Consider the following 20706-nt stretch of genomic DNA (forward strand, 5'->3'; position numbering starts at 1 on the left):
GGGCAATAAAGATGCAGTGTAAGAAGATGGGAAGGGATTTTCTGTGTGGGACAGAGGAATGTCATTCACTTGAGGTTAGACAGTTTGACTATAATTAGGATTCAGACAGTTACTAAACCAGTCAATGAGCGATTGGTCCTAGACTACGCAGACAAGAGCTGTTGTCTAATCTAAGATAAGAGTGGTAATCTGGATGCGGTAATCTGGATATGTTACATCATGTAGGTAGGCTGGCAGATTCAGGGGAGGAAGCGAGACTGTACTGTGTAATTCTTCATTGTTAAATGGTTACAGGTCTCTTTTTGTGGATGCTGGTGAAATGAAAGTGCGTTAGACTTGCCACTGTAGAAATGAACCAATTCTGTCAGGCCAATGGAACCATGTTGATGGTTTTCAGGTTGAAGCAAACATCAATTTTCTGATTTTTTTTTTTTTCAGGTTGTTGTTCCACTGTAACTTCTCATGTTCTTACTGTCAAGCTTGTAATTTCCTGGGAAGACACATGAAACAGTCTATAGATCAATACAGCAATGATCAGATATTGTATATGTGCACTGTTTCTTTTGTATTGTAGTGTTTTTCCAAGCAGCTGCTCCGTTGTGTTTTCCTCAATGTGATTGGTTCAGTGATGTTATCAACAGTGTTGTTAGGTGCAAAGTAAATGCGACTCCACACTACAGAGGATAACATCTGCCTTCCTCTGTGTTACTGTGGGTGTGGAGGCTGGGGAATGGATCAGGTGTGGACGATAGACAGGTGCTCCTGTTGTGTCCATGATGATGGCAGCTGTTGCACTCATATGAAGCTCATATGGCATGATTCATTTGTTTGGCAAATATTTTTCTGAGGCTGCGACACAGTTGCAGTTCAATTGATGAGTTAAAAAAAGCCAAAAATCTTCATCAGAGGTTTTTGAATAGATGTTAATAGATGCTTCCTCTTCCAGTCCCTGAGGACGCCAGCATCTGTGGGTGACATTACTGTCTTTCACAGGCTCAGTTTTAAAGCTACAGTGAAGAAGGGGGCTAAATAACACTCCAAAGTTAGGCTAAATTTTGGTGATGAAAAACTGGCACGGCCATTTTGAAAGGGGTCCCTTGACCTCTCACCTGGAGATATCTAAATGAAAATGGGTTCTGTGGTTACCCACAAGTCTCCCCTTTACAGACAAGCTTTGCAGTTTGGGCAAAAACCATGCAGTTTTTTGCATGCAATGTGTTATTTTCGCCTATTCTAAAAATAGTGTATTTGAATATTTCTGCATACTGGGGTCCTTAAACAGTGTTGGAATTGCATAAATTGGGTGTGACTGGAAAGCTGAGACTCTCATTGATTCAATGAGCCCAACTGTATTCATGTGTGATGATGTTAGTCCCCATAGTAGCCATTTCATTGTAGTCAGACCATTTTTTGAAACTTGACCTCACTGTATAAAATTACCTGTTGTGACCTCTAGGATAATCACAGCCTCATGAAATGTTATGACCACAAACTAGAGACTGAGGACATTCAGAGGATATATATGGCTTTCCTAGGTATTTTAACAAAAAGGGGATTTCTGAGCAATTTCCAGAACAGAAGTTGTGGCCGTCCATGGTTTAATCTGTCAGGGTTTTTTTTCTCGATTAGTCGTTTGGTCTATAAAATTTAGTAGTGAAAGTAGTGAAAAATGCCAATCATTGCTTCCCAAAGCCAAAGGCGATGTCCTCAAATGTCTTGTTTTGTCTTGACCAAGCAGTCAACAACCTAAAAATATTTAGTTTACTCTCATAGAAGACTAAAGAAACCAGAAAATATGAATTTGTGTTATATTACATTCATTTGAGAGGCTGGAACCAGCGAATCTTTTTGCATTTTTTTTTTATTGGAAAATGACTAAAAATTATGAATCAATTATTAAAATAATTGCCAATTACGTTTCTGTCTATAGGCTAAATGATTAAACAAATCAATTAGCAGCTAAATATATTATCTTAAAACATTGGTCTATACTGTCAAATGACCCTAAATTGAAGAAATAACAGTTCAACTTCCATGTTTCATTTTTAGAAGATCTTGTATTATAGGAGACATTTCCACATACAGTATGTTAGCCCTTAAACTACAGATCACCTGACTCCTTGATCCACCTTTGCGCAATTATAAATGTTGTAATTATGTGCACTATGATGATGCCAGCAACACATAAGTCTTCTTTCACTACAAAACTGTTAAAGAATTTCAAATCAACAGCTCCATCTCTTTGGGTTGTGGGGAATTATAAGAGGCACTTTTTCCACAATTATTTGACATTTCATACACTAAACAATTCCTTGATTAATCAAGAGAATAATTGGTAGATTAATTGATAATGAAAACAATCGTTAGTCACAGCCCTAATTAATAAAGGTGGAAATCTTTAGAATTGATTCTTGGATGAATAAATCTGCTCCAGTGTTGTAGAGGGACTGTGTAGGATCACACTGTGTTGTGTCCTTGTCTCTGTGGACTCTGGCTAAACACTATTCTTTTGGGACATGGAACATTATACTCCTTTGCAAACTTAGTGTGTGTTGTGTGAACTGGTATACAGTCAATTCCCTCGGCTGCTTTAGATGTAAACTGATAGTGGCCTCGTCAAAGAGATTTGCAAGCTGTGTGGAGAGAAGGTCAAAAGTTTGAACTGGGAGCTCAGACATCAGCTCTGGGAAGCAGGATTCAATTTGCCCTTCTACAAATAATGAATTTTTATGTCCATTGGGGCCTTAAAGCACTGTGGGAATGCACTTTGGGGACACAAAGATTTAAGTTGAAACAAAAATATGGACATCCTACCAGACTCCAAAGAGGAAATTCCTCACAAACCACACCTTACTTGTGAAGTCGCCTCCTATTTCTGGCTAAAACAATATACTATTATCTGCTTCATACTGTAATAGAGCTTTTCATTCAGTTGTGAAAAGAGCCTGGCTAATTCACAACCTTGTTCTGCCAGTTTCTGATTGATTTTCCTTTCAAGCTGGGCATTAGACAGTATAGTGATTCTTTCCACTTGGAACATAGTTTTTTGTCAATTAAAACATCATATGTATGATAAGCTCAAGGCTGAGTTGTCCAATACAGTATAAAAACATTCGCTGGCATCAGATCTTAAAATTAAAAAAAAAAGTTTAGTGTTGATTGATCTCCAGTCTAATTATAGAATAGTGAGACTGGCACATCTCCTAATAGTTTTCTATTTTTCATTATGTATAACAAAGTATGAAATTATAGATCAGTGGATTGTTTTAAAGTCATGATGTTCTTTTCTACAGGGATGTGGTCTCATACCATGACAGTACAAGACTACCAAGACCTCATAGACCGAGGCTGGAGAAGGTGAGTCACTTTCTTCTGCCTTTAACCAACCCTTTCACTTACGTATGGGCTTTATACATTTTTCACATTCTGGATATGTCAAATCATTAATAATGTATTTTTTTCAGTGAAGGTTATCCATGTTTTTCTTTTTAGAAGTGGGAAATATGTCTATAAGCCCATCATGAACAAGACGTGCTGTCCACAGTATACCATCAGGTAATCATATCTCACCCTTCAGACTTTTCTCCTATGATTGATGCTTCTGTTGGTAACTTTATGACTGTCAAGACTGTAAAACATGGAACACATGAGGGTGGATGATGGTAGTTTGATAGATATATAATATATGATAACAGAAATATATGCACAAAGCAGCATCTTCTAACCAAACCTTCACCTCTGTGCCCTCTGTCAAGATGTCATGCACTGAAATTCCAGCCTTCCAAATCCCACAAGAAAATCCTGAAGAAGATGAGCAAATTCATTTCTAAAGAGGAGTTACCGAAAGGACAAGAAGATGGTGAGAGCATTTTCTGTAATAGTTATTAACCTTTAACTCCTGCCACCATAGACCCATTTTTTTGGGGGGTGGGGGGGTTGGGGCAGGGGCAGGGTATGCTTAGGGGGAGATAGCAGGTCAACAGTATATGCCACATAAAAGTGGTTTACGTCATCTGAAAGCTGGGAGCCTGAAGATTAATTTGCGATGCAGTTCAGCACTGTGTGTCATGTTTTTCCAGTAATAAATCTGTAATGAACATTGTGTTTTGGTTAGGCGCCTATTCAAATTTTTTTTAGAGTGTATAAGGGCTTAAAACATTATGATGGAAGTATATGATGGCCATTCACATGCGTAATTATGTCTCATAAGTTGTTGCAGCAATTTTTGGGTTGATACCATTTGTTACACAGATTTGGTGCAAAATTTAACCATTTTTGACCACTCGAGAATTGATAAAAATGGTCAGAAATCCCTACAAAAGACCACATTAAGATACAAAGACCTGGAGGAACACCATAGAAAAATTCATGCTGTGATTTGGTATCAAAAAACCTTTGACATTTGGAGATTTCTGTAAGAATGACATTTTTTGATGATTGGGTGGCGACCACCTCTGTTCTGGAAATTGCTCAGAAACCCCCTTATTGTTAATATACCTAGGAAAGCCATATATCCTCTGAATGTCCTCGGTCTCTAGTTTGTGGTTGTAACGTTTCATGAGGCTGTGATTATCCTAGAGGTCACAATAGGTAATTTTATACAGTGAGGTCAAGTTTCAAAAAATGGTCTGACTACAATGAAATGGCTACTATGGGGACTAACATCATCACTCATGAATACAATTGGGATACCAGTATCCTCAGTTTTAAAACTGAGCCTGCTACAGCCTCTGAAAGACAGTAATGTCATCCGCAGATGCTGGCGTCCTTGGGGAGTGGAAGAGGTTAATGAATGTGTACTGTCTGATTCATTTCCTTTAATTGGTATATGGGACATGAAAAAAACTGAAAGAAAACTATTCATCTGTCAAACTGCATCTTTGACAAATCATACTGCATAATTGAAACTACAGTTCGAGATGGGAACAAACTGTTGGTAAATGTTAGTACTGTGGCTCTGCTGTATACATTATCTGGTGTAACAATATTGATTTTGTGCCTTGTAGGAGAGCCAATGGACTCAGTGTGTGAAGAAGCAGGTCCACGGGAACCGAGTCAAGTTTGTCACGCAGAAGTGAAGTGTACTGATATCACAGACATTCAAAAGGAAATTTCAGAGTGTCCTGCTATCACAGAAGTTCAGAAGGAGGTAGCAGGTGCCACATCTACAAGCTCAGAAACATCAAGAAAAGATGCAGGCTCTCTCCCGGATGGTAGAACAGCAGCCACAGCTCCTAAACCAGGTACATCTTCTTACCTTGTCCTCTTTCAAATGACTAGTATGTTCATCAATGATCAATTTTGGAAACATAGTACTAAAACGCAAATTACTAGTAATGTAGTTACAGTTGCTCATTACTATCACTAATATTTATCTTTATTAAAGAAGCTTTGCTTATTTATCCAATACATTTTGAAATAGTCTTTTCACAAATAACATGTATTCTTAATATTGTTCTCTAAACTTGGGTATCAAATGCTAAACGAGATCATGATGTCAGACTGAATAATGAAAAGGTAACTAAATCTTGAGTCTATGCACTACTTCTGCTAATTCTTGTCACTAGGTGCTCCTGAGCAACATATAGCTCTAAGCTCTAAATGCATGAGTTAACTTGTATATTTTGTTCAACAATTGTCTGACAACACAAAGATGCTATATTACATCTTGATGTTAACAGACGGAACTTTTAAACTCAGTGCAGTTTTACTCACTACAATGATGTAGCTCAGTATTTTGTGTTAGCATCTGACAAAGGACAAAAAGCAGTTTAGCCCCAAAACTAGCTAGGTAGGATTTTTACACAGGACCCCTGAATGATGGTTTGTAATCCGATATAAGAGATTCCACACAGATCCTTGTACTTAATACTACTTGCCTTCTCTGTGCTGCTGCTATTATTTACGTTGTCTCTCTATGACAAAGGTAGCTTCTTGTCGCTGCTACTTTCTCTTTTATTATTTATTTTAAATGTCTGCTACCTTTTGAAAGAGAAAGAACTATTTTAAAGGTGGTGGCAGAAGCTTTATTGACAGTTCACTGCAACCAGTTTTAAAACTGACAATGTGGTGCTCTGCAATAGCTCAAACACCATTGCTTACCAGAGGGTGTCACTGTTCACCTTGTAATAGCCTCCACTGTGCAGCAGCTTGGTAACTAGGCTTGTGACACTTCCTCTGTTTTCAGGAGTGTGTCTGGTTTGGGCTTATCTGTCATGTTCTCCTCCTTATTCTCCAGTACAGGATATCCTCTCAGCCAACTCAGTAATGAATTAAAAACAGTCATAGTGAAGAGATAATAAACTCCCATTAGACACAGGAAGCAGCACTTCTAACTTCTTCTAACCACTTTTTTTTTTTTTTTTGCTCTGCTCATGTATCTAAGGAGAACAGGCCCTGTGCTCGTTAATCAAAAGGCAAGGACGTACATTGGAACCTGGTATTGGCACAGCGCTAGCTGATCCAGACATAAACATACAGAGAAAATTTTCAGCGGTGCCAGTGTCCTTCTACTCTTACACCTGTGTCAGCACTACACTCTCCTTTCTCAGACTGTCAGAGATAAGTAGCCTTTTCAAGGGGCTGGCAAAGAGGAAGCAAGGAGGATTTACTATGTTGAGCTAGTGGTTCTCCACTCCCCCCTTATTCACCTCCAACAGAAAACACCTGGACATATATTTCCTCTTGCTTTATGACTACAGCGATTTATGGCTTTGGACAGGTTCCAGTTCTAGCTTGAGAAAACACGGCTCCCCATCTGCCTTATAGAGTGTGTTGAGCCAGAGGTAAACAGACACAGAAGTGTTGAATGTTGTGTTGTGTAAAAATGATAACGTCCAGGGAGATGTTCAATACTGAAACAGTTTTAATTGTTTTAATTCACTTTAATATTGATTTTTATAGTAAAGTGATGTAATTTGCTAGAGTTCAGGATTAAGGTTTCCATTAAAGAAAAGTGTTAATCAATCTGCCCGGCCTGGTATTAGTTAAAGTGGTAGCATGATGGCTGATGGCCCAAATTTGTCGGTTTGTGAGAAGCAGGAAGCAGTATAGTGTGTTATTAATTAGGTAGAGCTAACAGAAAATGGTACACAGTGCAGTTTCCCAGGTTGTACTTCCTGTAAAATGACTGCATACGTCCATGTTAATATTTAGTGGCTGCTCACAGATGACATCCTCCTCCGTCAGTAAATACATAGTGCATGTTTACATGCAAGAAAGTAATGTAGTACATCTCAATTCTTGACATTTTGTGCTCAGTGTCTCTTTTGAGAGTTGTATGTGTGCTTGGGGATGCAGGGAGGGAGAGTGCTAACTGCAGGAGTGGGAGCATCTGTCTTCCACAGGAACTGATCTGTCAGACATTATCTTCACCACGGCAGCATACGGTGTCCTCAGGAGTACCTGTGTGTATTTCAGAGAGAGAGAGAGAGAGAGACTGTGTGTGTGTGTGTGTAGTCAAAGTATAATTAGAAGGGGAAAGGCGCGTGGACAGGGTGATTGTGGATAAGGGGTTGATGTATTTGTGGTTGAGTCAGTGTGATGAACACAGACCAGACTCTAGATCCTGTCCTCCTGTGTGAACAGTCTGCCTTGACCTCGGTGTGTTTATTCTGACAGAGGAAAAGCATTTGGTCACGGTGTAACTCCTCATGTTGTATGTTTATATCACCATGTATGCACAGAAATGCTTCCCATCTTCACCGCCTGCAGTCATTTACCATTTAAAGACCAACACAGCAAACAGGCAGACAGAGCTAATACAAGAACCAGGTAGTGTTCTGTCTAGTAAGAAGATTCAGATTATCTGTATTGCTTTGGTGAATCAGAAACACACTGTCCACAACTAAAACATAACAGTTACAAAATTTGAGCTGGAATTGAATTGCATTTTACTAGACTTCTGTTATATTAGTACTAAAGTTTACTAAATTTTACTGTTATATTAAAACATTGAAGTCCTGCTTTTAAAATAAATCATGCCTGATGAAATAAGCCAGCGTCTGTGCACACTTCTCACTGTAGTCCATACTTACTATTCACAAGACAGAAGCGGCCTTGCAGTTGAAAAAGTTCAACCTTTATCTTGACTCAGCTGAAGCTGAATGCTGCCAGTGAACCTTAGCCAGTGCCAGAGTTTCTCTCTCCCCTTGTCAAGACCGGGCATCCCTCTCTTCCTCGTGACGTCGACAGAGGGGAAAGTTAGTAAGTGAGCTGATGGTGGCGGCTGGCAATAGGACAAGCAGGAAATAGCTCTCGTTTCCTTATTGCTCCAAACAGGATGTGGGCGTGTAAACTGTTGACATGGGATGCCCGGAGAGCTGGAGGGCTTGGCAATAGCCCAGGAGGTGGTGGTGGTGGTGGTGGTGGTGGTGGATGAGGAGGAGGAGGAGGAGGAGATGAGGGGGACACTGAGAGGGAAACAGGGAGAGATTGAGTTGCCTCAGAGAATGTTCATGTTAGTCTTATTTAGAAAGAAACGCAGAGAAAATATAGAAAAGTGTGTGTGTTCTATGTGTTATAAAATGAAAATATGAAAATCCAGCAGAAACACAGTCCAGCACTTGGAAAATCTTCCCCAGACTCCTCAGCACCAGCAGCTTGAAGTTGCCACTTCTCTTACTGCTGTGTTAAGTTTTATTCTCAAGGCAGCATAAAGGGGAACCTTGTTCCTCACCCCCACAAAGGTGTAATTGAGTTATTTCTTATAACTGCCTCTTTTCCTTCTTTTGCATGAAAATAGATTAAGAATGGTGTTTTCATAGCACTCCCCACCCAGTACCATTGGAAAGCTATGATAATGCTCCCCGTTATTTCTCTTTGAAGCCTTTTGCCGTTCTAACTGTCCTTTCTCCGGGGTTTAGGTATGGGAGTGGATCCTAACCGGCCTCCATGTCGGAAGGCCAAAGACTTGAGGAAGGAGCGACGTCTTCAGAAAGAGCAGATGAGACAACACGCTGATGGGGTCTCTCCCGTTGTCACTCCTACATCACCCACTCCCACTGCCACCCAGACCAACCAGCCCAAAACCCTGGAAGATTTCATAGATGAGTCATTGCCTGACAATACTTCTCATTGCCTTGAGGTGAGCAGAAATAGAGAGTATGTAGTTTCTTGTTCTCTTTTTTTATGTGTGCCTTGGAATAAACATTAGCCTATTGTGAGGATTCCAGCTATCATTAAGAAATAGTGTTTTTGGTTGAGCTTTCTGTCTCCATAATGTTTGGATTCAGTTAGCTTCCCTCTTCCCTTAGCCCCAGTGACTTCACCATGTGTTTATGTGTGCGGAGAGGATAGCTGGCCAGAGCAGAGTGGAAAAAACACCTCTTTCCAGTTCGATTTCGACTGAAGGACAGGCACACACCGCACAAACTGGGTCGCGTTACCCTGCTGATGACATGAAAACCACAGCTCCCAGTGCAGTCAGTGTGAGAGGACATGGAAATGAACTTTTGGCAAGGGGCAGAACGATGTAGAAAGATCCCTGGCGAAGGCCTCAAGCTGAGGTTGGTAGAGTAACGTCATTCTTGGTCTTGACGAAGATTTGAGCCAGATGCAACGATGAACCAGGCAGTGTCTGCCTCTTGTCTATAAACCCCCTGAGACTAGACCAGCAAGACCTCCTCCTAGTCAGCTCTTTTCAATTGGATTAATTTGTTTGCCTGCAGGTATCGTTCAATTTCACAAAGTGGGCATGGACGCAAGGTTATCCTTTGCAAATGAAGGTTAATTATATGTTTTACAAGTCAAATAATTAAGACGCCTTCGTTTGCCCCTCTTAGCTGTTTAGTGAAGAACATGTGGCCAGGCTGCATCACATTTGTGGCTAAAGGATAGTTTGTATGATGAGCTGTTCAGTGAAACCTGTCGAGTCTTGAGCTTCTGTACTGAAAGAGGTTTTCACACCAGCACCAGAGGATAGATGTTTACACTAGAGCAATTAAATGCAATCCAGCTCACTCTCATTATAAACACATCTGTTAAACATGTCACGCTGCTTGACTGATGAGCGCAACGCTTGAGGAGAATACTCTGCATCTTTGTAAATAAACACAGACAGGAAATAGAGATAGAGAAACTCAGCCTACTGATGAAGCATCTCTTTGCTTTACAGTTGGCGCCTTAAGCTCACTTTTTGACAACTGCGAAACTGCTCAGTTGACATTTCTCTCTTGCCATATTACATGTGTGACTGCAGAGTTACTTCTGAGGTAATTTAAATACATAGCAAAGAGATAATTCTCAGTGACAGGGAAGACAAGTTAAGATGTATATACAGTCCAGTGGTTACTCTTGTCCTGGCTCTAAATGCAGCTGTTGTTCAACTAGCCACCACCAGGGGTCAGTGTGACAACGTGATTCAGAGCCCCTCAGGCACCTCAGGGAAGTGTGGAACTGAACATCAATATCCTCAAGAGTCTTGTCTGCTGTCTCCACACTTTCCACATCTATTCTCACAGCGTTTTCTTCCAGATCTCCTTTGCTAACATGCAATGGATTGGCTGTTGGATCACTTGTCTCCTCTGTTAAACAAATTTAAGTTTGCAGGAGTGCACTGTAAGGTCTTGATGTTCTAGGTTCAGAGCAACATGTCTCTTCAATAAAGCTTTGATAAACCGGCATCTCTCATTTTAATTAAAGCTCAACCAAAGCCGCTAGTATTATGTAGCTCTATTTGAACATTCTTGAGGCGGTCAAGTATCAGACTGTTGATGTTATATTACAAGATTGTTATGAGAGTTGTAAAACGATTCATTTCCATGCTTTCCACTATCTGCTGCAGTGTTGGTTCACCAAAAGGATCTCAGCCTATCAAAATATATCTTAAGATTTAGAACAAAATTAAAAAGACTGAACTCGAGCGTTATCCTTTTACGTAAGAGGCCCAACGGCTCTGTTGGACTAAAGGCTGTAGATGCCAAGTAGTCATATGAGAGAAACCCACTTAGATCCAACTCAAACAAACCTCAGGTTCAGTTCCCTTATCCTGTCCGTCCTGTGGATTCATATGGCACAGCCTCTGTGGCCAATAAAAGCTTCCAAACAAAGAGATGGTTAATTAAATGAGACCGGAGGATGTGAAAGTTGAATTCTTCTTCAGTTTGTGTGACGTTAGCAACACTCGGCCAGCTTTTCTTTCCACATGTTTTTGTATCACTGGCTTCTCATGATTTTTCCTGTTAACACTGATTACTGCAAAAACTGTCTTATGCACCTCTCGTGCATATGTATGAATTTATTAATTCATTTGCTAACTTGGATGCTTTCTTACTTACTTGGGGTAAGTTAGCTGAACATCCTGCTCAAAAGCATGCAGTGGAAAAGGTTGAAAAGTAAGGTTTATAAAGAACTCTCTGAACATCACAATTTCTGTTGGGCATGAATAAAACTTCAGCCTCAGATGACATGGTGAAGCACTGAGAATGGGCTCATGTACACACTACAGTGAATAGCCTAATGATTATTTTTTTTCTTTTTAGAGACTACTATGAGTATTCATGAGTTTTACTAACACAAAAAATTCTTGTCACCTTTTTTTCTTGTTTTCTTGAGTAATTGTGATGGAGATGGACAAAACACACCCTTGTCTGTATGGTCTTGTTTTCCCATCAAGCTACAGCTACGAGGAACAACAGCTGCCATTGGTGAAAACAAGCCCTCTACCAAAGGAGAATCAATAGAAATAAAAATTACCAAGCAAAACAGGAAATTTTTTCCCCATTTTATTCATAAAATGGTTTAAAATCTTAATGGATGTGTCACCCAGGTAGGAGAGGGTGTGTTTATGTCAGTCTCTCTCATTTTGTACTGCTTTTCACACTTTTTCTCTCTTTTGATTTGTAATCACGTGTTCCTCTTTCAGGAATTTTAATCACCACTTATGATGTTATCAGTACTTTTTTTTTCCATTTTTGATGTTAACCCTTGTCTGCCCGTATTCTTTTTGAAGGTGAGGCTAGTGCGCTCCAATCCCCCTTGCCCGCAGTTCAAAGCCTCTTTCGACGCCTCCTACCAGGTGTACAAACTCTACCAGATGGCCATTCACAAGGACCCTCCTGACAAACCCTCCGAGAGCCAGGTCAGAGGGTGGGGGGCATAGGTCAAGCTGCTGTAGGGGTACCCAGGGAGGGAGGGAGAGGGCTGACATGTTTGGGTACCATCAGAGGCATCAAAAGGATCATTCCTCTAGTCTCTTAAGAAATTGTCTTCAATATAATGACATGTAGTGGAGAAAAATATATTATTGGTTCAATATTTTCTTTTGTAAGTGTTGAATCGGATTGAATTTTTCAACAATGGGGTAGCAGTGGTAACAGTAAAGTGTTCATTTATTAGTTATTATTATTTGATAAGTTAGTAATATTTCATTACCATTCAGTTTCTATTTTAAGTATGTAATGGGTATTATTTACATTTTGAATTTAATTTCAGTGGCTCAAATCATAATGAACAGAATTTCCAGGACTTCACTGTAGATATCTTCCAACTGTGTAACTGTAAGACTGAACATAGATTGGAATTAATAAATAATAAGCACTTCAATTTTGCAACATCACATTCAAAATAGACAGACAGTAGAATCGTCATGGGAACATATCAAAAATGTCTGTATGAACAAACAAAAAAAAAAGTGTATTGAAGTTTTAGTATTAAAGAGAGTGTATGTGTAAAAAGAGCAAGAGTCAATTGGAGAGGAAATGGAGGGGAAAATGTTTCCATACGCCATGGTTGAGAGCAGTGTTTCTTCAGGTGTCTGAATTGGCCCTCGGTCGGCCGGCGGGGTCGTTAGTCTTAAGCTGTTTCGGTTTTGGGAGGGCAGTTCGTCAACTGAACCCTCCCAACCTTGACACATTTACCTCGTCTGTGCCCTCCATCGCCCTACCCTCTCAATAGATCTGTCTGTGTCTGAGCTTGGGTCTCATTTCAACTTCGCATTAAGTAGTGCTAATGAGATTTTAATTTTCTTTGTGCGTGCGGTCTGTTCAACCTTGTGTACCTCATTCAGAGGAGTCTGTGGTGTTGGACAAGAGTATGTATGTGTCTAGTTGCGATGATCCATGTAGATTCATTTTGGATTTCTGCTGCTCTGGAATTTACACGCACTGACTCTACGTTGAATCTTGAATTCGCAATCTTCTCCGAGAGATCTGTGGTAAAGCTGGATAGTGCACTAGCCTCATCCTCAAGTTGCCCAACATCCTCTTGTTTTGAAAAACACACTTTCAGTCTCCTAGAATTCCCATTGTTTGCTTGCATTCATTTTTATAAAACAATCTGATAAAATCAGTGATAAAATCACTGAATCAAACTGTAAACAGACTGTGTTTTATCAGCTTGCCCTGAGGACTAGGAGACTGACGTGAACCCTAAGATGCCAAAGCACTTGTATGACACTGTTTAAAACCTTCTGTTGTTGATTCCTTCGCTGTCCACTCCTCCTTCACTTCCTTTTTTTTTTTTTTTTTTTTTTTTTAATTCGTCCTCGAACTTCTCATTGTCCTCATATTCATTGTCAAACCCTATTGCTCCTTTCCCTCCACAACCTGTTCTTGAAGGTGAGGCTAGTGCCAGTCAGCTTTGAGGACCCTCAATTCACAGCGTCCTATCAGCAGTCGGCGGCACTGTACGCCCGCTACCAGATGGCCATTCATGGTGATGACGCCAGCGAATGTAGTGAGAGTGAGGTACTGCATGATTATTATTCTGCACCTACTGTAGGGCACAACTGCACATGCTTCCTCCAGCTTCTTATGTGTGAAAATTTCCTGCTTTCCTCAGATGTATGTCAATTTAATTTATTATCTTTGTATTTTGGACTGACAAACCAAGCTGTTTCAAGACTCTGAGAAAGTTTCTGGCATTTTATAGACTAAATTAATAATAATTTATAATCATTAAAAATAATTAACAGATCAATTGAGAGTAATATTTATTTATTTATTTATATATTTCATTGTTAAACGTTGAAGTCCTGGCATCTCCATCAACAACAGTTTATCTCGCAGCCCTTCACATGAGCAGTGGACACACTGATGTAGCGTTCAGTAGCCTCCGTTAGAGTATTTTCTTTGTCTAGAAGAGCTGCAGCGTTTATTAACTGACACACAGCCTGTACTTTACATTTACTGCCAGATTGACAACTTACTGCTCACCTTTTCCTCGGCCCCACTCGCGTTCACGTCACGTTTCTGCCGCTCGCTCTCTGCGCTCGTGCAACTACACACACACTTACACACACATACACACACACACACTGCCTTATTCCTTAACGGAGCTATGCTACTCTTGTACCTTTCACGTATACGTCCTTTGAAGAACGAAGAGAGGGAGGATAACGTTGGGTGTTATTGTGCTTGCACAGTGTGCGAGTGAAAATCATTAGTAACCCGTTGATATTAGTGATTGTCTGAAATTTTTTGTCTGAAAGATTGTCGCTCATAATTTTGCAGCAGCGATGCACCGCTGCTGAATGAATATAGGGGAAACACTGGCCTTGATAAATAATTATAAACATGAAAATGATCAGTACATTATACTGTGAGTTTGTAAGTTTTCATTTTTAAGTCTGTAAAAACAATTCACTAGTTCATGCACTGAATGAGAAGTATTGTGCATTGATGAATGGAAATAGGAAACAGAGATGGTAACCAAGTGTAGATTCATGAAGTTTAAACATTTTAGTTTTAATACACAGTAAATTATACTATAAATTATATATACACACACCTCCACTTTATATATAAATAAAAGAGGAGAAAATGAAGTCTAGTCAGGATGCAGAACGGCTGGACATTCTCACTAACCTGAGAGGGCCTTTTGTCCCTCAGGGCTGGAAAAACAACCTCCTCCACCCTCCTGCCAGCAGGTCTCAGTAAATTACTGAATTCTCCAGCTTGTAAAAGAAAGGTAATTAATAAATAATAAAAGCTGTCAGATTGGGCAGACTGTGGCAGATTCTTTCCTAGTGCCATAACACTCGCTTTATTAATGTGGAGCGTGTGTTTGTGTGTGTTTGTGTGCGCAGGTTCAGCTCAGGTTTATAACTGTACCGGGATCGGATGGGTTCAAGAACTCAAGGAATAACATATAAAAAAATAAAAAAGATGTAGAGCCGCGCAAGCAACTCTTCTGTCTGTTGGGTTGCCAGACTGAATGTAGTGAGTTTATTTTTTGAAGGACTTTCCAGGTTGGATATCAACCTGACTGAATGTAGCGTAGTTTAAAGGCACAGGGTGAATTAAGGTTGGGTTGATTACTCTTAAAGAAGAGCACATTCATTGTTATTCACCTTAATATCTATGGATAGGTACATACTATGAATGCATATGTTAAAGCATTTTCCGTGAGATGTTTTAAAGGTGGACAATAGCTACCACATGACCTCCTCTCTTGTATCACATGAACACCAGTCCCTAGAGACGCCATGCTGTCCTCTCTCCCTCTCTGCTCTCCGTTTATTTCAGGAGCCGTCCCACTGCACTTAATTTATACAAGGCCAGACCTAATTGTTCCCACTCAAACAAATTTGACTTAATTATTAGTTTGACTCACTACTGTGACAACAGTACAGAACACCGCCGATTTTATTTTCTTCCCCGTCAGGCTCCTGGTTAACTCGCCTGTTCTCTTCCCAGAAACTCAAGGCCCCCCATTGTCCTGTGGCATTCATAGAGAAATGAGAAACACATTGCTGATGTGGTGATGGCACATTTTGGTGCCATGCCATTCTATGCCTGCTGCTGCTACCTAGGAAGTTAGGTCATTTAGTATTTGTGGAGGTATTTATTAATCCATTAAAGTATTACCTAGGGACTGAATCTGGAATACTGTAAACTTGGATCTGGGCCAGGCGATAGGAGAGATTTTGTGTGTGTGTGTGTGTGTGTGTGTTTGTGCAAGTTGAATTACCCTGCCTAAATTGTACTATCATTAGACTGTATGTTGTCCTAGAGGGGAATTACTTTGTTTGTTTAAGGATGTATGCATTTCCTGTCATACCATGACTGGAAAGCAGCCAGACATTATTCCTTCCACATCCAATCATGTTTTCCTGACTGAACTGAGGCACATACTTATAATGCAATTATTTAGACACACAGACACACACATTCACTCACACTTACTGGTCTTAACTGTTGTGCTGAGCCATGACTCTGAGTTCCTGCACATATGGCATTCATTTTCAGAAAAACAAATCCCGTTAAAGCTGTATTTACTCTTCTTGATGGCCTAGACACGTGAAGAAGAGAAAAAAAAACAAAGTGGAAACAACTGAGAAATGGTGATAAAATTCATCAGTAAAAATGGCAGAAAACGCTGAGGAAAGAGTAGTCACTGGCCCCGATTATCTTTTTTTTTTTTTTTTTGTCTGTTGCTTCAAAGCTACAGTATTTGCAACATAGTCATGCACAATAAGAGAGATTCAATAAAACCCTATATAAACAGTACCGTCGTAGATCCACTTCCTCTTATGTCTGAGCTTAAAGTGTTTTATTTATTTTTATACACAGATCTTTGCATTGCAGCGAGGTTCCCGGAGCTCCTCTGCTCCACATTCTGGAATAAACAATGATCTAGTCAGCAAAAAGTGTAGTGAAGAGAGAAAGAAATGGTCTGTGTTTTTTTTATTTATTATTTTTTTAATGTCAGAGAGTGAATACAGACATCTTGTTGCTCAAATATGTACAACAATTTGAGCGAGTAAAGAGCACAATGACGAGCGGTCTAAGTAGCAATTAGACTTAAGCAGATGTGTGTGTTTATATGTACTGTATGTGTGTGAGTGAAGACACTTGTGTGTGTGTGTGTGTGAGACGGCTGCTTGCCCTCCTAATCGTACACAGATGAGTGTTTACTATAGGAAAGGGAGAGTTGGAGAGGAAGTGATGGACTCCATGTGTTGTCGATGAGAGCGTTCCAGAAGGTGCTGTGGCCACGGCTCCGTTTACAGACATATGTGTTGTTGCATTAGAGATAGAGAGAGAGAGAGAGAGAGGAAGCTGAGATTGTATTCACATGTTTTTTTTTTTTCCCTTGCTGTCTTCATGCCTGAGTGACTGTGCCTGCCTATTAAAATATCTGTGTGTGTGTGTGTGTGAGAGAGAGAATGAGTTTGTCTTTGTGTGTCTGTCAGCCTGGCAGCGTCGTGTGGTCTGTGGTTTGTCAGTGGCCAGGGAGGGGTCAGCCCTGCCAGGCCCTAGGAGAGCAGCCTCTCCCAGCCAAGAAGGGTTGACACAGCAGTGGAAAGCTCCGATTGCTCCACTGCTCGGCCCCGTGGATACGATTACCCAGCAGCCCCCTCCTGAGTCCCCGGTAAAAGTAGAGGAGGAGCGACTGAGGAAGGGAGGTGCTTAGAGCTACCGCAGCTTATAATGACACACCCATCCAAGTATGTATTTGCATACATTAAGAAGCTCTAAAGCATAAAAGTTCTCACACACACTTATCTAATCAAATAATAGAGCGTTTTATTACAAGATTGTTTGGAGATTCTCATTTCCACACAGAAGCCTGTGTCATAGCATGGCCTCTATAAATGACATCATCTAATAACCGCAGCTGCTGCTCTGTTGGTAAACCGTTTTTCGTTTTTTGTGAGTTTTCAACAAAAGTTTCATTTGTGCCCTCCAGCGATGTTACGCATTGGGAGGCTTTGCTGTTGGTAATTTGTAGACTGGCAGAGCAGTAGTCACTGCAAAGTTAGCAGTGGAAAATTACACTTTACTGGCACAGTTACACAGGTGGGGAACTTGATAAGCATTTTTTCGCATGAGCAAAGATCATTGTCGACCGAACACATGGGATCACTCCAATGTCTGCATTGGTCATGTAAAGTGCAAAATTGTACAAAATACTCTCTTCTCTTTAGCAGGTGAATTTGATTTTTAATAAATTTACATTAAAGAATGTGTGTAAGTGTACTTGCATGCAGTGAGGTACCATTATTTTAAAACAGTTTGACATATTCTTTCTGGGATAGATGTACCGTAGGATGTAAAGTTAAAATGACATAGGAGCTGTTGTTGGATGAGCACCGATCATTTGTATGTGTGCTGTGTCTGAGCAGTTCACTCCATCCCCTCTTCCCCTCCGCTCCTGTCTATCCTGGCATGAGGCTGAGTTGAGGGTGAAGGCAGTGTGTTGTGTTTTGTTGTAGTTTTGAGCACCGTTAAAGACTTTTACAGCTCCCAACAATACCTCACAGCAAGAACTGCGCGCACAGTTGCAGTACATGCATTACTAATGGGACATGAGTACTGTTTCATGTTTGAATTCAGTTGTTTTTGAGTCCTGTACACAAGCAGTCTGTCTTCTTGCTTTAGAGATCCACTTTATTTTTTCTGACTGGGGCTAATATTTTTGGGATTTTGTCATTTTTCTGACTAGAATCCAACAAAAGTGGGTGAGTCTGAGAGGTAGTGAAAACAGTTTAGGTGTTGGCTCCAGGCAAACATAAAATAGAAGTGACAGATGACAGTGCATCATTCTTTACTTCTTTTCTGCCAAAACATCCCCCGTGCTGGAGAACGCTGCATTAGTGTCACCAACACACACGTCAGCTGCAGCAGACAAATGGAGAAACACACACTCTGTTGGACGGGTTCGGACCTCTGGCAGTCATCACTTTTACTTGCTTTACTGCTGTGAGGATGTTGATGCGATTGTGGGAATTTCCAGCAACTCCTAGAGCATCTTCTTTTTATTAAGAAAGACAGAGACAATATGTGGCAGTGCAGAGCTGCTGTATGCACAGGAAAATGAGAGACTAGTCATTTTCCAAATACCGGTAATCATGACACAACTGAAAGAATGAGTGGACGGGATGCTGGTCAGCAAATTGATTCTTATTGGGTTTGGTTTGCTCTTACATTCTTTAGGAAGTAATGCAGAGAGTTGAGGTTACTGTTATATTTGTTTGCCAATATGCTGGGCAGGTTCTAGGCTTTCAACACAGTCAATATGTGAAACTTCAGTTAAATATCCTTGACTATCTTCTAATCCACTTTTAAAGGATTTCCTTAGCATGTGTTTCACTGGAGAGGTTTTGTTTCCAAAATGCTGTTTTTTAGCTCGACCAGAACAAGGTTCAGGGAAAAAATAACTGATCAAAATATCAACTATCAGCCATTTCTATCAAATATAATGCAATTAAAAAGCCAATACAGGTACAGTAAAGCGGAAAACAAGAAAAAAAGCAACACATTAATAATAGCAGCTGTTAGGTTAGTATTGTATGAGTTGTTTTGCATTTCATATCCTCTCCCTGTTAAGTCCTGCATGTGCACCTCTATATTCTATGTTCATGATACTGTTCTCCACACCAAACCACACAGCTAGACCGTAGCATTTCTTTGTGAAATATGAACTTGAAACTGTGGTGCGTGTGCATGCCTGCGAGATAGACTTGAGTAAACCAAAAGCTGTCCATCACTGCTCCACTGTGGCCTTGCTGGTTCTCATTATAGACTGGTTTTGGCCTAAACATGGAAGCGTGCTACGTCTGTCCTCCTGTCCGGCAGGTTGGCTCGTCTGTAAACATACTGCTCTCAACCCTGGCGCTCAAAAAGAAGGAGCACAGGAAATAGTAGAAAGAATGGAAGAAAGATTTAATGTTTCCACAGACATAAAGTCCCCAGTAATTGATATCTGATGTGCATTTTAAAGTGTGTTAAGAGATGGGTTATTTTGACATCAGCAACTCTGCTTATTTAAGCTGTCACTATGTCCTCCCTGGACTGTAGGCTTCAGTTGATAGGCTAAATGTTTTCATTTGTGTAAATACAATATTCCTTTTTATGCCCCTTTGTGAATGGGGGGCTACATTTGATATGCGACACCTGAGTAGGGAGAAAACAGGGAGGGATAAATTATATAAGACAGCAATGGGGACGTGTATGGTTTTCATTTATGCCTTTTCAAAAGGGTTGGTGACCCACAGAACTAACTGTTTTTCTCTCTGTTTCTCTCTCCTGCCTTCCTCTACAGTTCCGGAGATTTCTTTGTGATTCACCACTAGAGGTATGTATTTCCTTTGGCTTGTTGACAGTTTAATAAAACCTGTTTTAAACCGTCTCCATTGATCCATATGTGTGACCTGTAGTGATTTGTTCCAACCAAGAGAAGGTCGTCTTGGTCAAATTACTGTCATGGATGAAGAAGGGAAGTACATGGGTGCAAGTGCTCCGTCTATCGATGGATTTCCATCAAAAGTGAATTATTTGTGTCGTCATAGTCAGACATCAACGCTTGTTCCAGCTTCCCACAGTTCTATATGCATCCATTTATATGTCTATTTTTCTCCAAAATAATCAAAGATATGGTCATTTTATTTAATGTGCACTTATTTCTCTGTAGGGATGGGTACTGAAAGCCAGTATTAAATGGGCCTGGGGCTAAATTATTAAAGACTGTAATATTGATAAGCTCCAACGTCACCAGTTCTTTTATTGATACTGATAAACGCTTTGGTGTAATTTATTATCACGCTGCAACCTCCACATATACAAACACACACACACACATACACACACAGAGCGAGGTCAGCGTACAGCAGAGCACAGGTGAAATGAAAATTACTTGAGCTGACGATAAGCTCGTCACTGTAAGTGCAATAAAACCATCGTAAGTAAAAAGCCGATACTTTATCAATACACCTGTTCAAAAGCATAAACATGTAGAAAAGTGATATTTCAATCTGCTCTGTCC

The 20706-nt window shown here is 40.3% G+C and overlaps 1 protein-coding gene across 3 annotated transcripts in view; it reads left to right on the top strand.

Moving 5' to 3' along the window:
* The window catches only part of LOC121911782 (arginyl-tRNA--protein transferase 1), a 55195-nt gene that overhangs the window by 2189 nt on the left and 32300 nt on the right, over positions 1-20706 (top strand). The window contains exons 2-9 of one of the 3 annotated variants that reach the window (XM_042433622.1): positions 3294-3357; positions 3493-3555; positions 3756-3859; positions 5007-5243; positions 8865-9085; positions 11951-12079; positions 13557-13685; positions 19987-20019. In XM_042433622.1, coding sequence (XP_042289556.1) covers positions 3294-3357; positions 3493-3555; positions 3756-3859; positions 5007-5243; positions 8865-9085; positions 11951-12079; positions 13557-13685; positions 19987-20019 — 980 coding nt within the window. The remainder of the gene's footprint in view (positions 1-3293; positions 3358-3492; positions 3556-3755; positions 3860-5006; positions 5244-8864; positions 9086-11950; positions 12080-13556; positions 13686-19986; positions 20020-20706) is intronic. The other 2 variants (XM_042433623.1, XM_042433624.1) reach the window with 2 other exon arrangements.

This window comes from Thunnus maccoyii, chromosome 14 (genome assembly GCF_910596095.1).
Source record: "Thunnus maccoyii chromosome 14, fThuMac1.1, whole genome shotgun sequence".
Taxonomy (NCBI): domain Eukaryota; kingdom Metazoa; phylum Chordata; class Actinopteri; order Scombriformes; family Scombridae; genus Thunnus; species Thunnus maccoyii.